This window comes from Idiotropiscis lumnitzeri, chromosome 18 (genome assembly GCF_059441095.1).
Source record: "Idiotropiscis lumnitzeri isolate Australia: NSW breed Sydney's pygmy pipehorse chromosome 18, RoL_Ilum_1.0, whole genome shotgun sequence".
Classification (NCBI taxonomy): Eukaryota; Metazoa; Chordata; class Actinopteri; order Syngnathiformes; family Syngnathidae; genus Idiotropiscis; species Idiotropiscis lumnitzeri.
Window position 1 is genome coordinate 9,539,070 of NC_142408.1, and position 18,256 is coordinate 9,557,325.

At 40.1% G+C, this 18,256-nt stretch overlaps 2 protein-coding genes across 6 annotated transcripts in view; one reads left to right on the forward strand and one right to left on the reverse strand.

Annotated features, from left to right (window-relative positions):
- The window catches only part of grin3a (glutamate receptor, ionotropic, N-methyl-D-aspartate 3A), a 37,853-nt gene extending 34,144 nt beyond the window's left edge, over positions 1 to 3,709 (forward strand). Inside the window, exon 10 of the mRNA XM_088282050.1 lies at positions 2,325 to 3,709. Coding sequence (XP_088138176.1) covers positions 2,325 to 2,892 — 568 coding nt within the window. The 3' untranslated portion in view covers positions 2,893 to 3,709. The remainder of the gene's footprint in view (positions 1 to 2,324) is intronic.
- Positions 3,710 to 5,255: 1,546 nt separating this feature from the next.
- Positions 5,256 to 18,256, reverse strand: part of plppr1 (phospholipid phosphatase related 1) — a 43,180-nt gene continuing 30,179 nt past the window's right edge. For 4 of the 5 annotated variants that reach the window (XM_088281709.1, XM_088281710.1, XM_088281708.1 and 1 more), the window contains 5 exons: positions 15,116 to 15,248; positions 11,622 to 11,872; positions 10,278 to 10,454; positions 7,691 to 7,822; positions 5,256 to 5,506 (listed from right to left, as the gene is read on the reverse strand). In XM_088281709.1, coding sequence (XP_088137835.1) covers positions 5,462 to 5,506; positions 7,691 to 7,822; positions 10,278 to 10,454; positions 11,622 to 11,872; positions 15,116 to 15,248 — 738 coding nt within the window. In that variant the 3' untranslated portion in view covers positions 5,256 to 5,461. Of the gene's footprint in view, positions 7,278 to 7,690; positions 7,823 to 10,277; positions 10,455 to 11,621; positions 11,873 to 15,115; positions 15,249 to 18,256 lie in introns of all 5 variants that reach the window. The other variant, XM_088281711.1, reaches the window with a different exon arrangement.

Here is an 18,256-nt window from a genome sequence, read left to right on the forward strand (position 1 = left end):
GATTCCATCGTTGCACCCGCTGCAGCTGTCTGACTCAGAATAGGTCAATTTTCTCATGAGTCAGTATGACTGGAGATTATCAGATAAGCATGATTCATGTCCGACATTAGGAGCTCTATGCTTTGAAGAGGAGGTTAAAATATCCATTGAACTTTTGCTGAGATGGACTTCTGTTTTGTTCTTTCGCCTTAAAAAAAATGCTTTTGTGCTCCTGTTTCAAATTTGTCCTGGCTTAGCCTTACATGCAGAGAGGACACTCCAAATTAAGAGGAATGTCTAAGTTAATGAGGATAGATTACTCTGCCGGTGGAGTTCAGTTCGTTCAATCAGGCCCTTCTGCACTGCGCCCTTCGATTTGAAATTATAACTGTCAACCTGTCAGTGTGTTGCAGGAATAATGTCTTCTGTGCTCTGCTAACACGAAGAGCAAATAAAAATGAAAGATTTATCAATTACATCACTAAGCTTTGTCTAACAACCTTTGTTGAGAAAATATTAGGAAGAACTTCGCTCCACAAAAGCTTGAACAAGGACAGTTAGAGGAATGAAGATGTGCTGTGGAAGCATCGTTATTTCATCAGCAGTAACAAATAAGAAGGTAGCAAAATAAGATTTCGGGTGACAATGAAGTCGAAGTTTGCTACGAAAATGTCTTTCATGAATTGAAGTGTGCTAACAAGAACCCAAAGGCGGCACTGGACGAAGAGATTGAATATGTTTTTATGTAAGAAATAATGACAGTGCTAGTTTGATCAATTTACTCCCAACTGAAATATTAGAAAGGGGAATAATATGAAAATGGACTTTTATTATTAAATTGAGTTGTTTTTTTTTGTTTTTGTTTTTTTTTTTGTGTTTTTTTTCTCATTGATGACATTTTTGGATTTGACTTTTGAAAATTTTGAGCAAAACTAGTCTCTGAATATTTGAATCGTCATCCTTTTTTTTTTTTTTTTTTTTTTTAATTAATCGAGTACTGATGTTCATGCATCCAGTGGCGTGCAAAGTGGGGGGGGGGGGGCGCCAAGGGGGCATCCATCGTAGAGGAGGCATTTAGGCAGCTCGTGAACTATGTGCGTGCTGAAATGCCACAGTGGGCCAGATCTTTGTAATCTTTATCTAACAATATCGCGATGTACAACAAGCTGCAAAAACACGTGTGATACATCAGAACATTGTCGAAATTAATATTTATGCACGCCTTGAACATGCGAATGAATAATTCGACGCAGTGGCCGGGTGAACAATCTCACAAGGGGCACATACAGTATATGGTCTATTTTTGAAAATTGTATTTATAATGTTCTTGAAATGGTACGGAGAGGTGAAAGCCAACCATTTTGTAGTTGTCTGACTCTTGGCGCTTGTAAAACTAAATTAATTATTGCTGTTTGAATAATTAATGGAAATATAGGTTGTGAAGAGTGGCACCATGCTCCCTGTTATATAGAATACTAAAACACTGAGCTCCATCTGTATTTTTGTTTTACTTTTGAAGCAAGTGATGGCAATCCTGTGTAACAAATTGCATTCATAACTTTACTGGAACAATTGAAAGATCGTTGTAGAGAAGCGAGTGTGGAAAAGCAAATGACTATAAATGCAAATATTGCGGTAGAAGGCAGCACTGTTGCATGTGCGGCGTGAAAATGCTGAACAGGGCCAATTCATCTTGATTTTGGATCAAGATCGCAAGTGGTGAGGATGGAAATGACTTAGACGAGGAGGAGTCAGTGTTGTGTCAGAGGCTGCTGCAGCGTCAGCCACAAAGGATGTTCAACCAGCTCATGTTTCAGCTCAGTCACACTTAAGGCTGTCACGCCAGACATTCGCTCCTCGGCTCAAATCTGCCATTGCTTCAAAGATCCACTTTGTTTATTTCTGTAGTTTTTAACGCTTGCATCTTTTCAGAGTTTTCTGCCGTCTGTCCTGAGGACTTGGCAAGATTATGCCAGAACACAACAATGCGATTTTCTTTTTATGGGTCACTGTAAGATGTTTATGTGCCTTAGATAATAATTTATTTATTACTGTATATCCATGCCCAAAGGAAAAATCCTCTTGTCCGCTCCTAGGAGAGATCTTGGAGTGAGAGTGAGTCTCTTTATATATTATAAAATGTAAGAATATTGACTTCAGGTCAAACTAAAAATGTGGTTTTGTCATCTGTATAAATTAGATTAGATTATTGATTCATGAAATTTGAGGTCACCGCATCACTGGCTGGAGGCTTCCAAGAATCACTACATGGACGTCATACTAAAGATGTTTAAAGAAAAATCAAAAGTGGTACTTACCATTTCCCTCTTTGTCTGCATCTGCAGGTGCAATGAAGGAAACAACCAGTCGGCATCTTGGAATCCCGCAGAGTCGTCTCTCTGCAACAGGCGAAGGGTTCTTCCCAACGAGGCGCACAATGACTTGGAGCGCCCGGCTTCCCAGGATCTCCCGCCAGCTTCGGCTCTTCCTCTTCACCATTCCCTTCCTCTACTGGAGAAACATCTTCCCATTGTGACCACCTCTAATGGCCGCTCCAACCTCTTGGGCCGCTTGTGTCCTCAAGGACTAGGGCAAGGGAGCGCAGGACCGGGCACGACTCCAGGGCAGTGTCTGGGTTTGGGTGCGGGGGACTGTGGTCCCGGGCTGGGTGTGGGCCGAAGTCCACTGGTGCAAGAGCTGTCTGAACTGGAGAGTCAAATCTCTGTGATCAAACAGCAGCTGCAATCCGCCATGAGGAGGAAGAGAGAACTTGAAAAGTACCAATCAGAAAACCCACTCGCAAACCAGACTGCACCGAGTCAAGCTACTGTTTCCCAGTCTAACCAGCTCTCACAGTATACACAATCCCACCAACAGACAAACCAACACCAGAACACACTCCCGGAGTTCTGAAACTTTCCCCCAATTTGTCCAGGGAAAACCTCCTCCATGTGGTGGTCCTGGAATGCTGGACTGAAACGTTCCGTTTGGATCAGATCTTGTGATCAGTGCCAAAAGAATCAGTCAATCATTTGAATGGCATTTTGGCAGGGCGCAGTGGACAATGTACGGTACCAAGCACCAAGTCAGTCCTTCCTTGCTTGTCGCAGTTTGTGGTGAGTTGTGTAAAACCATCCCCCTCCCCACTACCTCTTTACCACCTCTCATTACCTTCATTTTCTTTCATCCACTCCCTACCGCTTCCCTCTCTCACAACTTCCCCTCTAAGCCTCGCCTCTTCAAGGGAACAGATTTGCTTTGCAGTGATGATAAGCCTGATCCCAGATATGAAGACCCAGAGGTATTAAAGCCAAATCACCTGAGTCTTATGTCACGGCTCACTAAAAGTGTTGATGACCTGAGCTTGAACCCAGCCTTTAAGTCTTGATGTCCCTTAGATCTTGATCAAACCTTGTCTTTTGGGATCGAAGGAAAATTTGTCACGTTCACCAATTATTTCTTAGCTTTATAAATCGATTGGTTAAACTTGGGTCTCTTATTTTCCGGTAATCATGTTGTCAGTTTATCTGTGGACATGAATGAAGTTTGGGAAGACTCCTAAGCGGTGTTCAACATCAGGACTTGAGGTACTTCAAGAGTACGATGATGTGACGCTCCAAAAGTATCATTACATGGGAAAACTTTTGGTACATTGAATATTACGTCTGAAAAACAAACCACCTTACACAATCTCTCTTTTTTTTATATAAAATCCATGAACATTCACAACTGAAATAGCCTTGCTGTGATGAAACCTGTTTTTTTCTATTGGTTGTTCACGTTTTGAGTTCTGTCATTAAAGACTGACCTCTCTCGTTTGCACTTATAATGATTTCAAATATATTTCCACAAACTTCCGAGTAAACACGACTAACAATTGCACTGTTACTTTTGTACCACTGGCTTTAAGTGAATACAGGGTCACAAGTTCTTATAATATTGACTTGCCAACGATTGAGTCATTTCTCTCCCAGGTGCTACTGAGAGTCACCTACATGTGCTTTCCAATCTAAAAATAAATAAATAGACTCCATTATAGTTTCAAACAACACCGACGGCTACATAACCAATCCCCCTACCGCTGCCTGCCTTGAACCGATATTTGGTCGTTGCACTATCCGTCACTTTTATTGCTGGGAGAGAACAATATGGACGAGGAGGCGGTCTCGGGAAAAGCCAAGGACTGCGACACACACAAAGACTCACACACACAAACAGGCTCTTATATTTCATCAGTGTGTTTGCGCGAAAAGCGCGGACTGTCACCACTGAAATGAATACCAGACAGAGCAGAAGGGCAGAGAGAGTGCTGCTTTTGTGCTGACGCGTATGTCACTAAAGTTGATAAGGCCGGAACTGAATGACTTCACTGAAAACAAAACAAAGTGTCAGGTTTGCTCCTTCTGTCTGAGGAATGACGATTGAAACGGAAAACGCTGCAATATTGGCGCTCGAGCAAAATGAAGACGAGGTTTGTTTGCAGACAACATAAATCAACAATTTGTTCAGACGATACTATACCGGGTTGTCTTCCTTCAATGTCTTGTTCCTCTGTGCAACATGCCGTTAAGTCCAACTCTATTAGCACGTCTCCTCAGGCTGTGAATTGGTCAACACATTTCCACACCACTACACGTTCCTCCTGCCAATATTCTCGCCGTCTCCCTTTTATTTCAATCAAGCTGGCAATCTATGACCCTTAGGATCCGTGCAGCCAATAGAAACTCTCCTCTATGAAGTCACGCACAATTAAACTTTTAATTAATATTCTGCGAGAGACACTCAAAACTAGATCTAACACTTCCCTTTTATGAAATTATCATTAACTTAATGTTCCAGTTTTATGAATGGCGGCGGTTTCTGTAGGTTTGTCAATTCTCTGGGACGTGACGCAAAAACTGATTTTTCATTTGTGTGCTGCGTCAAATAGCTGTGATTTGCCTTTTTTAAAGTACTCCTCTAAATAATAGGATCAATACACAGCAAAGTGGCATAGCGGTCATCGGGACTCGGACGTGGCGTTTTCATGTTCTCTCCACTCCCTATGCTTGGGTGAATTTTCTCCATGGGCTCTCTGACTTTTTCCCACACTCCAAAAACAAGCATGAACTAGAGACTTTAAATTGTCAATTTAAAAAGTTTGACCTAAATTAGATTTTTTAAAAATATTTATTGTTTTTGGACTCCACACTATATTGTACAAAGACATTTAAGAACATTATAGCACATTTCAAATGCCCTATAATTTAAGGGGAAATCACACACGGGAGGCCACATTGTTGCTACAGACGATTTAATTTGAGAACAAACCAAGAAAATAAAATATTATGCAGCATTTTAAATGAAAACATTTCTTTTGAAACATATCATAAAATACAATTATAATCACAATGTTAAAGAGTATAATTCAAATCATGAATATTTATAAAACATCTTGACTTCTCTCTTCATGCTGGGCGTTTTCTTCCAATAGGAAATGGAGTCACAACATTGCATCACAATCCACTGGTGGGTGGGGGAGGGACACCTCAAGAAGGAAAGGTGAAGAAGGTCATTAGCCTGGTTCACATTTTAAAGGGCTAGCCAGACCTTATAGCGAGCCATTTACTCTCCCCCCCAAAAAAACATGTTTCTACAGTATACAGACTGGGATTTCATTTTGGAGTGGTCTGGCACAGGCTAGCCCAGCAGAACCTCTCTGAAAAGAATATTCGATAAATAAAACAATGAATCCGGGATACACATTGAGTAGATAGATGCAGCAGAACATCCAAAGTGTCCCCTCCCAAAAAAATGACATCATCTGAAATATGAATACATGATTAACTACATGTCCAGGGGCAGTGATTCTCTAAGTGCAGTATGCAAATATATAAATAATTAGTATATAAAGGAATCAGAGAATTAATCCAAAAAAAAATACATTTACAACAATAAATACAAACATGTTAGAGAGTACAGCAACTTTTTAAGTACAGTCCAGTTGTATTAAGAACAACACATTTGCTTGTAATCTGTTGAAAAACATTTAAGTATGTTTATATTCTATGCTATACATTTTTAAGTGACTCATTCACGATGTTTTTTCCACTATAATTAAATTCAGTGTTAGCGGTCAAATAGTGCACAATGTTAGAGTCGCTTGCGATAATAAATTTTTAGTATTAAATCGCGTTCTCCTTTATATATATTTTAGGATGGTGATTTTTTTTACTTGGTACTTAGTGTTAAAAAAAAAAAAAACTTTGTTAGTTTTCAGAAAAAAAAAAAAAATTGGAGAACCACTGCCCTGCATGGGCATGCAGAATTACACGGGCTTCATGTTAAGAATATAAAACCTTGACTTAACATATTTAAATGAATGGAAAGTGTAGAATTTTTTGATCCTTGGGGTGTTTCAACGAATGTTACTTAGACACCTGGGAACTGTTTTAAACGTGATAAAACACATCATTTAGCTTTTTTTTTTTTTTTGCGCATCTCATTAAAATTTGAGATCATTTGTTTGTGAAGTGACTTTGCTATTTGAATATGAAAGGAATGATGTCATTTTTGGGGACACCGTGTCGGTTCATACATGTAGCTGATAACGCAGCACCGTTGTGAATGTGTCGGACTGATCCTAAAACATTTCGACGTTTACAGCAGGCAAACAGGTCCAAAAGGATCGTAATAGTACAGATTAACAAAAATCTTTACAAAATTCAACCCAACTCGGTCAATTCATATACAGCCATCATAAAAAGAACAATTCTATCTCTTGTTTTTTTTTTTTCTGTACAAATGACAAACATCACAGAATGACAACATCAACATTGCTAGTTTTCCATAGCACATTTTCAGACTGAGAGGGGGGGCGGGGGGGGGATGGGACGGGACGTGGTGAACGGAGGGAAGTCACCTGACAGGATGTGATGCAACACAGACGTGTGCAGGTGGAACACTGTCAGGGTCGCTTAAACAGCAATCGCTCATACAAAATGTGCAAAACACCATCCTCCAACTAAAAACAGAACACCTCGGAGGAACGTAAATGCCCCATGCTGCAATGAGTTGTTATGAAGAAAACAATCTGTGCTTGAGTTTGTTTCGTAATACGGATGCCCATTACAAACATGGTGGATTTCGCCCCGTCCGGGGGGGAACTAGACAGATATATCAGTGTTTGAGTTTGGTAAGCAATCGAAGCCACGTGACATGCGTCCTTGTCATTGTGTCTGGAAGTGCTGCGGAGACGCAAACGTGACCCGGTGCTGCCCCCTTAGTCATGTGACCTCCGTCATAGATGCCGAGTGGTTCTGAAAATGGATGTGATAGGAGGAGGGCAAAGAGGGACGAGGACGGAGAAAGATTTTAGGGACAAGAAAAGGAATCGGGAGGAGTGTGGGTGGGTGGGGGCGTGGTGAATGGAAAGAGGAAAACATCGTCAGGTGAGTGTCAGGAGTGCTCCAGCTGAGCTTCTGTTCGTGTTTCATTGGGGAGACGAGGACGAGGAACATGCAAACACTCATGCCTGTGCTTTGTTGATGAGTCATTTGTAAAGAAAGAAAGGAAAGCATTCAACTGTCTTTAAGGAAAAAAAAGTCAAAAAAAAAAAAACAGTAAACGATGACAAATTGCAGTGCATTTGAGCAAAATCTGTATCCACAAAGAGCCTGAAAGCCTTGAGGGAATTCTGCCAATTATTGAAAACAATACGCTGAGGTTGTACCTGTGCACTGAGGGTCTCCAGAGGACTCTCGACGCGAGGGAAAGTCATCAGGGGGAGGCCGCGGTAATCTTCGCTCTTCTGTTTGGTTGTCGCACCGTGGACACCTTTGAAGTTGTTCACCACGCACACACCCTGTAATGTTGGCAACATGAATGATCGTTAGCATGAAGGCGAACGGCGTAAATTCCTGCACTTTTGCAAACGTGGTGAACTGATCCACGGTGATAAATGATTTCATCTCGTAGGATTTGACGCACACGCAAATAAAATATGCTATTAGGATTCCTATTGGAGTTTTTGTACACCAAACCTTCTTGGCTGATCTGGAATGTTCTTAAAACGCTGCAAGTGTATGCAGTACTCAGTACCATAAGTTAATTAGAATGTAATATTGTTTTCATTATTTTTGAATTTTAATTGGTTTGTTCAACGTTTATCTACATTTTGTTCCAGCTGCCGTCGTTGTTAAAATGCTCTGTGAATAAAGTGGACTTCAGTGTGAGGAAATGAGGCGATGAAAGAAACTTTTTGCTTTTTAAAATGTATATTAGAATTCTCATAACAAAACGTTCTTGGTGTCAGAACCGAAGCCGGAATCACCTTTGCTCCCTCGATAAGATGCGAAAATGGATGTTTGACTATCTGAACAGGAAAACAAATACTTAATAAATCTATGCAAGTTGGAGGTGTGAGTTCAAACACTGTCTGATATTAATCCTGGTGGTCACTTTGTGGTAAAGACAGATGGTATCTGATTCGGGGCAAGAAACCTCATTTGAAGTAAACCATCCAAACAATGTCTTGTTTGAAACCTCCCATATAAAGGGAGAGACAATCTTAGTTCCAATTTGTTTTTCCTGTCATCCAGGCTGAGCCAGAGTGTTTATTTGGCAACAACATGGAAAATCCAATTTAACATCATCAGACATTTTGTGCAGACTCACAGATATAAGATGTTGTCGTTTGCATATTGACAGACTTAAATTGATCCCGGATCCTCTTGACCTTTGTCTATTACACCAATAATGGGCTCTACTTCAAAGCTATTTTGGTTAATGAAAACTAGCTCAAACTAAAATTGAAAAAGCATTTTCGTTAACAAAATGAAAAAAAAATAAATAAATTTAATCCAACTGAAACAATATTTTACGTTGATAAAACTAATTAAACTTCACTATAATTACCGAAAATGTCTTTCATTTTCGTCTTTGGCAATGAATTTAATACGCAAGCCTTTTGGGTTGGATTTTTTTAAATGTATTTATTTTGATTTTACAGCACGAGCTTTAGCCAGAAAAGGGGATGTCGAACATCTGGAAGTTGTAGTCCTCTTAATGTGATTCTTCGTTAATTGATTCCAGCTCACAATCAAATTGGACGTTGGACTTTCGCTACGTGTTTTTGGTAAGAGTACAATGAATAAACCATTCGAATGGAGTCACGATTCGGCAGTTAAATGGTCAATGAATATTTATCTAATTACCTAGCTATCGAGCAGGCTAACTTGCTAGCTAGCTAACTAGCTAATCAGAAGTGTCTACTCATTAAAAACATCATTAGTTTGAACATATCACCATGTCAGGACAAAAAGACCAGAAATTGGACAAGGAAGCTCCCATCCCATTCCTTGCCTTCTAAAGCAATGAGTTGGCCATCAACAGCTAAAAATTCTCTGTGATTAACTACAAGTGCAGATTAGTATTGACAGCAGCCCTGTACAAGCTCCCCATGAGGCAAATCAGCCTGATAGTTTTTGCAGGAACTTGCTGACAGACGGACGAACAAACAGACGGATGCGGGTTAAAACCTTGGCAGAGGTAACAATCCAATCCCCCGATTAAAATGATGCTCTGTGCCAGTACGGCTCCCGTACCGCTATAGTGTTGTCAGTCTTCCCTCTGTCGTCTCCCTCTTTTCCTCACCCTTGAGGACCCAACAGCAATTACAATGAATGAAGCCACTGAGACTGAGGATTAAATTGTTTTTGAATTGGTGGGGGGGCAATGGGAGGGGGTATTCGGGGGTTCCTACACCTCCTTTATTTGTCAGCAGGTACGCCACCTCATCCTAAAATTGATGACTGTGATTTGCCTTGCACTCAAAACATAGATTAGGTGTGGGCAAACTCCGGCCCAGGGGCCACGTGCGGCCCATTAAACGTTTTAATCCAGCCCGCCAAACTTGAAAAATATTAAATGAACAAACCTTGTTAATGTTTTATTTCCTAAATACTGTGGTGTGCAAAATACATCTATTTAGTTGTAACGCTTTTGTTCACTTTCATTTAAAATTAAATGTATTTTCTTTCTCCGATGAGGTGAGGTTACCAAAAGACTCCATCCATCTGCTCCTGGTCCGGCCCATGTGTCAAATTTTAGAAACCATTGTGGCCGCCAATCAAAACGTTTGCCCACCTCTGAATTGATAGTATGAACAGAATTCAAAGCGTGGAAACAGAACATGGTTAGCGATCATTCATCATTTGGGAGTATACCTAAAAAAAAAACTATATGATTACAACAAATAAAAATAAGTAAGTCCTAATCAGATTATCGTTTCACATTTCTCTAATTTACATTGTCCTCACCAGAAAAAGTGCAACCGCTGATCCCAGTATGAATCCAGCCACCACGTCTGAACAGTGGTTTCGGTACTCCGAGACCCGGTTGAGTCCAGTGAGGAAGGCTGAACAGAGAGTGCCCAAACAAAGTACAGGCTTGGCCAAGCGACTGGACTTGGTCTTGATGGTACTGGTGATGTACATCTGGGAAAGTAACATTTAAGTTGTTCAGACTCTGATTGGACACTGCATCTCTGATATAGAAATTTATTTTGAGACCAACCGAAAGGAGTCAACACAGATTGTCCAATTCAGACAAAATGGTTTGGTAGGAATGCCAACGTCGGCATACATTGAACTTATAAGTAAGACCAATAAATTATAACGATGAACTGAGACTGTACAACAAGCAGTGAAAACATATTTATCAGTAGTTTGCGTTCATACGCGTGATTTGCTGTCTTGGCATGATGGGTTTGTTAACTTGGCCTCTTTGTCCACTGCATTGCGATCTAAGTGCTTCATTCGTAAATGCAAACAATGCTTTTTGTCCTTAAGACGGGACATTTGGAAAAAAATAAATCTTCTGATCCATTCTGTCGTCCTGTATTTGAACTTTATTAAACAATAGAACATCCCTGAAGATGTTGTCGCCTTACGTGTACGGATTTAATTTTATGCAATGAAAAGACCCAAGTGAAAATTTAACACGGCTGGCCAATTAAAAAAAATCTATGAATTCTATATTGACTCCCAAGCTCTGTTTAGAGCAGCGCTGATTCAAACATATTACACGTCTATAAATGTGGCAGCAATCCGGTAAATGGGTTTTCATTTGGAGGGATTTTTTTATTTATTTTTTTTATTCTCCCTTTGTGTGCGGCCAAAGATCCTTTTAACTCAGGAGCAAGGAAAATTTTAGTTTTTTTTTTCAAAGTGGCCTTTTGACTTGGCCTTTGTGAAAAGTCTTGACCAAGGCAACCAGTTTGAGATTTAACGTTGTCTTTTTTGTTATTTCACAAGTCAGCAGCTTAATTCACATTTCCAGATGTGACCTGGGCAATATTTTGAAGAGAGACACTTTTCCAACTGTGTTTCAAGGATGTATTGCTAAACACAATTCAATTCCCCGTTCACTTTGTGAGCAGCTGAGAAGCATTTCGATAAGCGAAACGACAAATGAATATTTTTCCAAAAGTCCAGGCCTGTGCACCTATGAACAATTTGGTGGGGGTGGGGTCAGTGCTCCTGAGGAGGCACGTCAAACTACAGCCACTAATTATCTAATATTTTAATCCCATCCTCTTTGAACAGTCAATATACAAAATGGACACAATGACACAGTCGTAAAGAAGAAAAAAAGAATCTTACCGTCAGGTAAACAGCGGAGTAAACGCTCAGGGAGGCGTCTTTGGACGGAAAAGAGCGTCGGGCGTTCCCGACAATGATGGGGTTCCCAGTGCAGATGTTGCTATTGGTGATAAACTGGTGGTTCAGACGGCACTCGGTGCCAGTGTAGTTTGGTTTGCACACTGACAGAAAGTAGGGCGAGAGGCCACCCGTGACCACCTGGCCCGCATTGACGAAGATGTCTGTGGCAAACAGGCCAAATGCAAACACGCCTGCACACACACACACAAAAAATAACAATGTGAAGATTCTGATGATAGCAGAAAAGCGCTGCACAACGTTATGTCGTGATAGAGTTGACGTTTAGTGTGATATTGGGCTCTGCGCTCTGTGCCTCGGCCAAAATCATCATTTACACTGCAGAAAATGCCGCTCTTTCAACACCTTTACTTAATTAAAGTAATAACCTAGATGATATACACTCAAATAAATGTAGTTTATACCACCGGCTGCGGTACTGGAGTGAAACGGAAAGCCCGTGGCCCACCGATGAAAAGCATTTTCATTTCTTGTTATTACGCACTGGACAAGTGTGTAAATAAAGGCTTATTGAAAACTAAACAACCGTGTCATATTCTCAATAAAGCCTTCATCCTGCAAGTGAGTGCTTATAATTATGAAGTTTGCAGCTGACATTCATCAAAAGGCTGTAAAACTATATTTTAATATTTGTCATGATGGTGGATGTGGTCCAAGATCGGATACATATCTGATTTTTTGCAACATGACCACAGTCTGAACGAACAACTCGCCTGTATCTGACTTTGCGTAATTGAAAAACGACAGATATCACCATAGGGAGTGGCGGCGGGGGGAATAAAAATCGTCATGGCAGACAATGGAGAGGAAAATATGTTGATATTAATAAATAAATAAGTAGTAAATTAATATAAGTCGGTAAGAAAGCATTTTGTTGACTGATTGTCAAGGAACAATGCTACACAAGTTGCTGTATCCGCATCTATATTTTTGTGACGTCGTCTCTTCTTTATGCATTTGGTTGAAATCGCAACGGAAACCATTACACACTAAAATCTGATTTCACCCCCCAAAAATTTGAATTGCGCATTAAGACCTGCAGTCTGACTGTAGAGAGCGAAGGAGTCTTTGAGATGACACTCCACAGTTGTTAGCGATAGAAAATAAAAAGAAATACACGAGCATGAACTGAATTAAACATCAGGGTTGTAAAATTACAGATTTAGGCTTAATAGTTTTTATTGTTGCACTTGAGTTGGTTCATTAAGATTCATTGTTGACTCATGTTCTGTTTTTGGTGTGCGTGTGAGTCTATTTAGGTCTCCGCTTGCTCTTCAAGTAAGTCCTTCTTCAGTGTTTTTGCTTTTGTGTTTAAGTCAAATGGATCGGCAACGTTTTGTTTACCGTGTCTTGATTGGATTTTATTTGGTCAAGTTTTCCTGGCGTGCCTTTTTTCATGGCTTGTCTTGCTCGTCACCGTCTTGTTTCCACCTGTTCTGTCACATGTGTCAACCAATCAACTGTCACATGTGTCAGCCACTCTTGTCCAGGTGTAGCTTGTTGTCTCGTCAGTTTGTGGTTGCACTTTTTTTCGTGGGAGAGGGGAAGTATTTTGGGATATCTCGACTGCCTTGTTGCTTGCATGATTGCTTTTGGTATTGTTTGAACGTATACAAAAAATGAATAATAGGTTATCATTGAAAGTCATCTTATAAATAACAGAAACAATCAGTCGGCTGACAACAAAACCTTACACGCGTACAAATATGTGCCTAATCTGCATATTTGCATCGACATCTTCAGCCCAGTGAATCTCCGCAGCGTCTGCATTGATTTCACTGTGCAATTTGACCGCTGATTATCTGGCTTGCTTAGCCATGAAATGACTTTGCATTGTGTTCTCATCTGTTGTGGGGAAGTTGTGGCGATGCAGAGGGACGGCTGCAGGGAGGAACTGCTGAAAAAAATTCTGAATCCAAGAGTTTGCTCGGGAAAATATATGTCAAGATAGATAAGTCATTATTTTTTTTTGTAAAAATGGTCAATTCCAGAAAACTCCTTGAGAGCACTTTTGTCCTGTCTAGAGGAAACTAAAATCTGGCTTTCACTTAATTTCTTGAATTTCATTCCGCTTTCAACCCACGGCCCCCTGGCATCTCAAGCTAACGGCCTTAAACTCGGGTTGTTTGTGTTTCAACAGCATCAGGTGCCGATTATTTCAAAAATAAAAATAAAAAAAGGGGTGGAAAGAAACTGTTCCAACAACAATGTTAATTAAACTCGTGCTGCAGACAGAGAAAATAGGCACTAACTTGGTTCAATAAAGTTGTATTGTATTCAAAGCATATATGGTGAAGTAGCATTTGGCTGTTGTGCTGCACGCAAATAGAATAAGTTGCCAATGAATGTGAAATCAGCCTTTAAATACAAGTTAACAACTGTGCCCCGCCCCCATTCCTTTGATTACGTCTTTTAGGCATTCGGAAAATCTATTTCACTCGACAGTCTTTTAATTTTAAAATGTTTCCTTTGCTTTTACATGTATTGAAATATTTTCGTAGCCAAGGTATATGTTCTTTTAGTAATTTCAACAAGGTACATTTAAGCCCTTGGCTTTGTGAATGTCACCATCCCCACCACATCCGGCATCGCCAGAAATCAAATCGAAATTAAGAAGACAATTAACACGATATGTTATCACATTTAAAAGTGTTATGGAACTTTTGTGCCAATGCGCTTTAAAAGAAAATAATAAATAGTCTCACCGGAATACATTCTACCGAAGTCGCCGAAAGGCTCCACTTAAAATGCTATCTGTGTATGTAATTCGGTGGGTGAATTTATTATACATACCGAAGAGTGCCGCATTTATTTAGTACTTTTGAGTCAAGAAACAGACCTGGCTAAACGTGCGCTGCAATTTAATTGCAAGAAGCCAAGAGGACTTCACCATTTGCAAAGAAGCCTTGTAAAAGGCAGTCATTAAAGGTATTTATTTAGTTTCCTGCTGGCATCTCTTGCATCGCACTCCATCAACTGCATCGACGGCCTTTGTGTCATCATAGAGAAATAAAATGACCCGTCTCGTCATGTGTCATGTCACACAAAGGTCATGGAGACGACTGGCTTGGTCATCGCGCTTATCGGAATATTGCTTGACAAATGTTAATTCCCAAACTTTTTTTAGAGGAGCCTGAAAAGAACATTTGTTAAACTGACGCATTCTGCTTATATTAGATGAGTTTTTTTTGGGGGGGGGACAAATGTTTTTTCAGGGTGTTTAATATCTCATGTGCTTTGTAAATGGTTAAATCAAGACTTTCGTCTAACAAACAAGCTATAAATTATAAAATGAGTCGCAGTTGACAAATCCAAACAACAATTTTATTCACATGGGAAATCGAATAAATATATTGCCTCGTAATAAATGTGTAAATAGTGCAACAATTATTACTGATTCCAAACGCCGTCTTTACCTATGAAGCGTATGACGCGGCGAACAAGAGGGTTGAGGTAACAACAGTCGCCAGTTACGATGGTCTTCTCCTGGGCCAAGAGAGATTCCCTCGTCGATTTCATGGCGTACATGGACACCTCCCCGACGAAAATCTGCAAACAGAAAAGAAAAGAGACGCGTTATAATAAGGACGAAAGATAACATTGCGCTCGTGGGTGGCTCTTGTGTACACAAGCGCTGTTTCTTAATGCAGTCTCTGCTCGGCTCTATTACGCTGGTGACATTTCATTACCTCTGATGGAAAAACTGCTGCTGGACACACTAAATGAAATTCCTACAGTGAGGCAGGCTGCGGTGGATTTGTGTTCATAACAGACTCTGCTCTGACCGACACTTTGTCCTTCAGAAATGTTTTTCTTCAACGCAACCTCAGAACAACTTTGTGCCAATCTTTGTGAGCGGTATTGTACAGATAAAAAGACAAACGAAAGATTGGGGGTCCAATTGCCCACATCAGACGCTTGGCCGACCACATCATCCGCAAGGGGAGATCTTGCAGTTTACCAGTATAAACGCACTTTGCATGCACCGATCTCAAGCATGAACCTTAGCGAGTCAATTTTGAAAAAGATTAAATGAATAAACCTTGTTAATGTTATATTTTCTAATTACTGTGGTTTTTCAAAGACATATATATTGTTGGAATGCTTTTGTTCACTTTCATTTAAATTAAATGATTTTTTTTCTCCGATGAGGTGAGGTTACCAAAACAATCCATCCATCTGCTCCTGGTCCAGCCCCTCAGTCAAATTCCAGAACCCAATGTGTCAAAGTTTGCCCACCCCTGACTTAGACCGTAATCGCCTGACATACCCCAAATACACATAAACGGCATTCATCCTAAATAGACAAACATGTGCCTGAACACATTTTGCATGGCACCCACAATTGAATCATGTAAATCATTCCCATTCTCCCACACAATTTTCCAACAACAGGAGCAGCTCCATCAGAGTAATTAATGGAAGCGCAGGATCGCAATACCCTTGAAAGTCCATAAAACGCTTCACCTGTGACATTAAAATGACGGATTGCAACTGCCCAGCATATTCAGGCTGAGTCTTTTTATGCTCATCATCTCCTTCACATGCTAAGTAGGAAAGCCACAATTGATGAATGTTTGCTTCGCCTTCCGTCATAAGGTGTTCGCAAAGAACAGAACCTTTGTGACCACCGAGCAAATCAACTAAACAGTTTGAGGGAGAACAACATTCAATGGGATTTTGTTTACCCCACGCCGGTATTATCATCCTTCACTTAGCTTTCCTGTTAATGCCTGTGCGGGGCTGCAGCAAGCTCCAGTCCCCAAAAAAGACAAAAGTGGAATGCAATTCAAAATAATTACGGCATAAAATCATTTTGGTGTCTGCTGATGCAACCAATCAATTCCGTGCTATATTTGTTTTCTTGCACTGCAGCATTTTTGCTTAATCTTGTCATCTAGCAAGCTGATGCCCAAACTGAGAAACAAATATGTCTCCCTTCAAGGAAGAAACGAATAACCCAATACATAAATCAGTTATGCAGGAGAGCTCTTTTTCTCCTCTCATTTTACTGAGTGATCATTTTAGACTTTCTTCTTTCGCTATCGGAGGTCACATCTAGACAAACAAACTGTCACGCTTGCTGCGCACGTATTCGGGTTACAAAAGAAGTAACGCTGGCGTGATATTCGGAATTTGTTTATTTATTCGGGTCATTTTGTGCGTTTTCGTGGCTTTAAAAAGTCCTGAATACTGCCAAAATTCAGATTTTTAAGGTTTACTGACTGCATGTAAATGTCGTCAATGATAACATGAATTCATTTATCATCCAGCATAAAATTAAACTAATTGAAATAGAGCTTCTCAACTGCCCGTGTGCCCCCGTGAGATTTATTTTTTTTTTTTTTTTTTGCAACAACTTTTGAATAGTCTTCCTGAATAGTCTGTGCAGGGGAAAAGCACGTGAGAGAAAACGATTTCTAACCAAATTATCGTGACAACATGGTAGGGCTTCTACCCTCCAGAAAGAGGTAGATTCCATATAAATTACGGGCTGTTTGCTAATTGGCTAACATCCCGGCCTTGCCATCATTAATTCTGATTGGCTGCTTGCGTGCTTTATGACGCATGAGGAGAGGAGCGATGTGCAGAGTCAACTGTAACACCTGACAAAGCACTCTCAGAGGGCACAATTAAGAAGAGGAGAAAATACATGTGTACAAGGTAAAACAGGAAGTGATGAGTAGTGTTAAACCAAAATCAAGCAGCTGACGCAGCACACTTGAGTGGGGTGAAGCGTGATCATGGACAAGCAGCTAAAAGGATTTATAAGGTTACAAATGGGTTTATGTAAATATTCACGCGAAAAATGAAATTAAGGGAAGAGGAACAAACCAATCCAATCTCAACAGAGAGAAAGGCTAAATATAACATAATGAGATTAGAGGCATCCTGTCATTGAGGAGTGCTGTCAGTGATGGGCACATGTATGCACTCTCCACTAATCAGCTGGAAATAATATTGGCTGGCACATGTCCTGGCCAATCACGGCGCTCCTCTGGATCTGTGCGTGTATGACAGATGACTGATGAGACTCGGTAATTAACCACAGTGACAAATTGCGTGCAGTGGGATGTGATTCATGTGTTCCACAACAAATTACCATAGTTACAAAACCTAATTAGTTGATCAGTCTTATCTTAACTCTGGTTTCACGAAGGGTGACCTTGCATGACATTATTTTGATGATTACGATGATGATTTCAATATTTCCAAATCCCTTGAATACATCATCCATTCATCCATTTTCTGTCCCGCTTATCCTCACTAGAGCAATGGGTGAGCTGGAATCTGTCCCATTTTACTTTGCCAATTAGGCACGTAGACCATTATTTGTTTTGTTTTTTTTACTTATTTTATTTCAGATTCGTTTATTATTTAATTGTTCAATTTTTAATTAATTTAATTGATATATTTAATGAAATTATTTATTATATTTGCATTGGAGAGGGGAGCTCTCCAGTCTCGTTGTATAATCAGTACAACAATAAAGGGCATTCTGATTCTTATTCACGCTCACATTTAAACCTACCAATAATTTTAAACATTTAATAAAC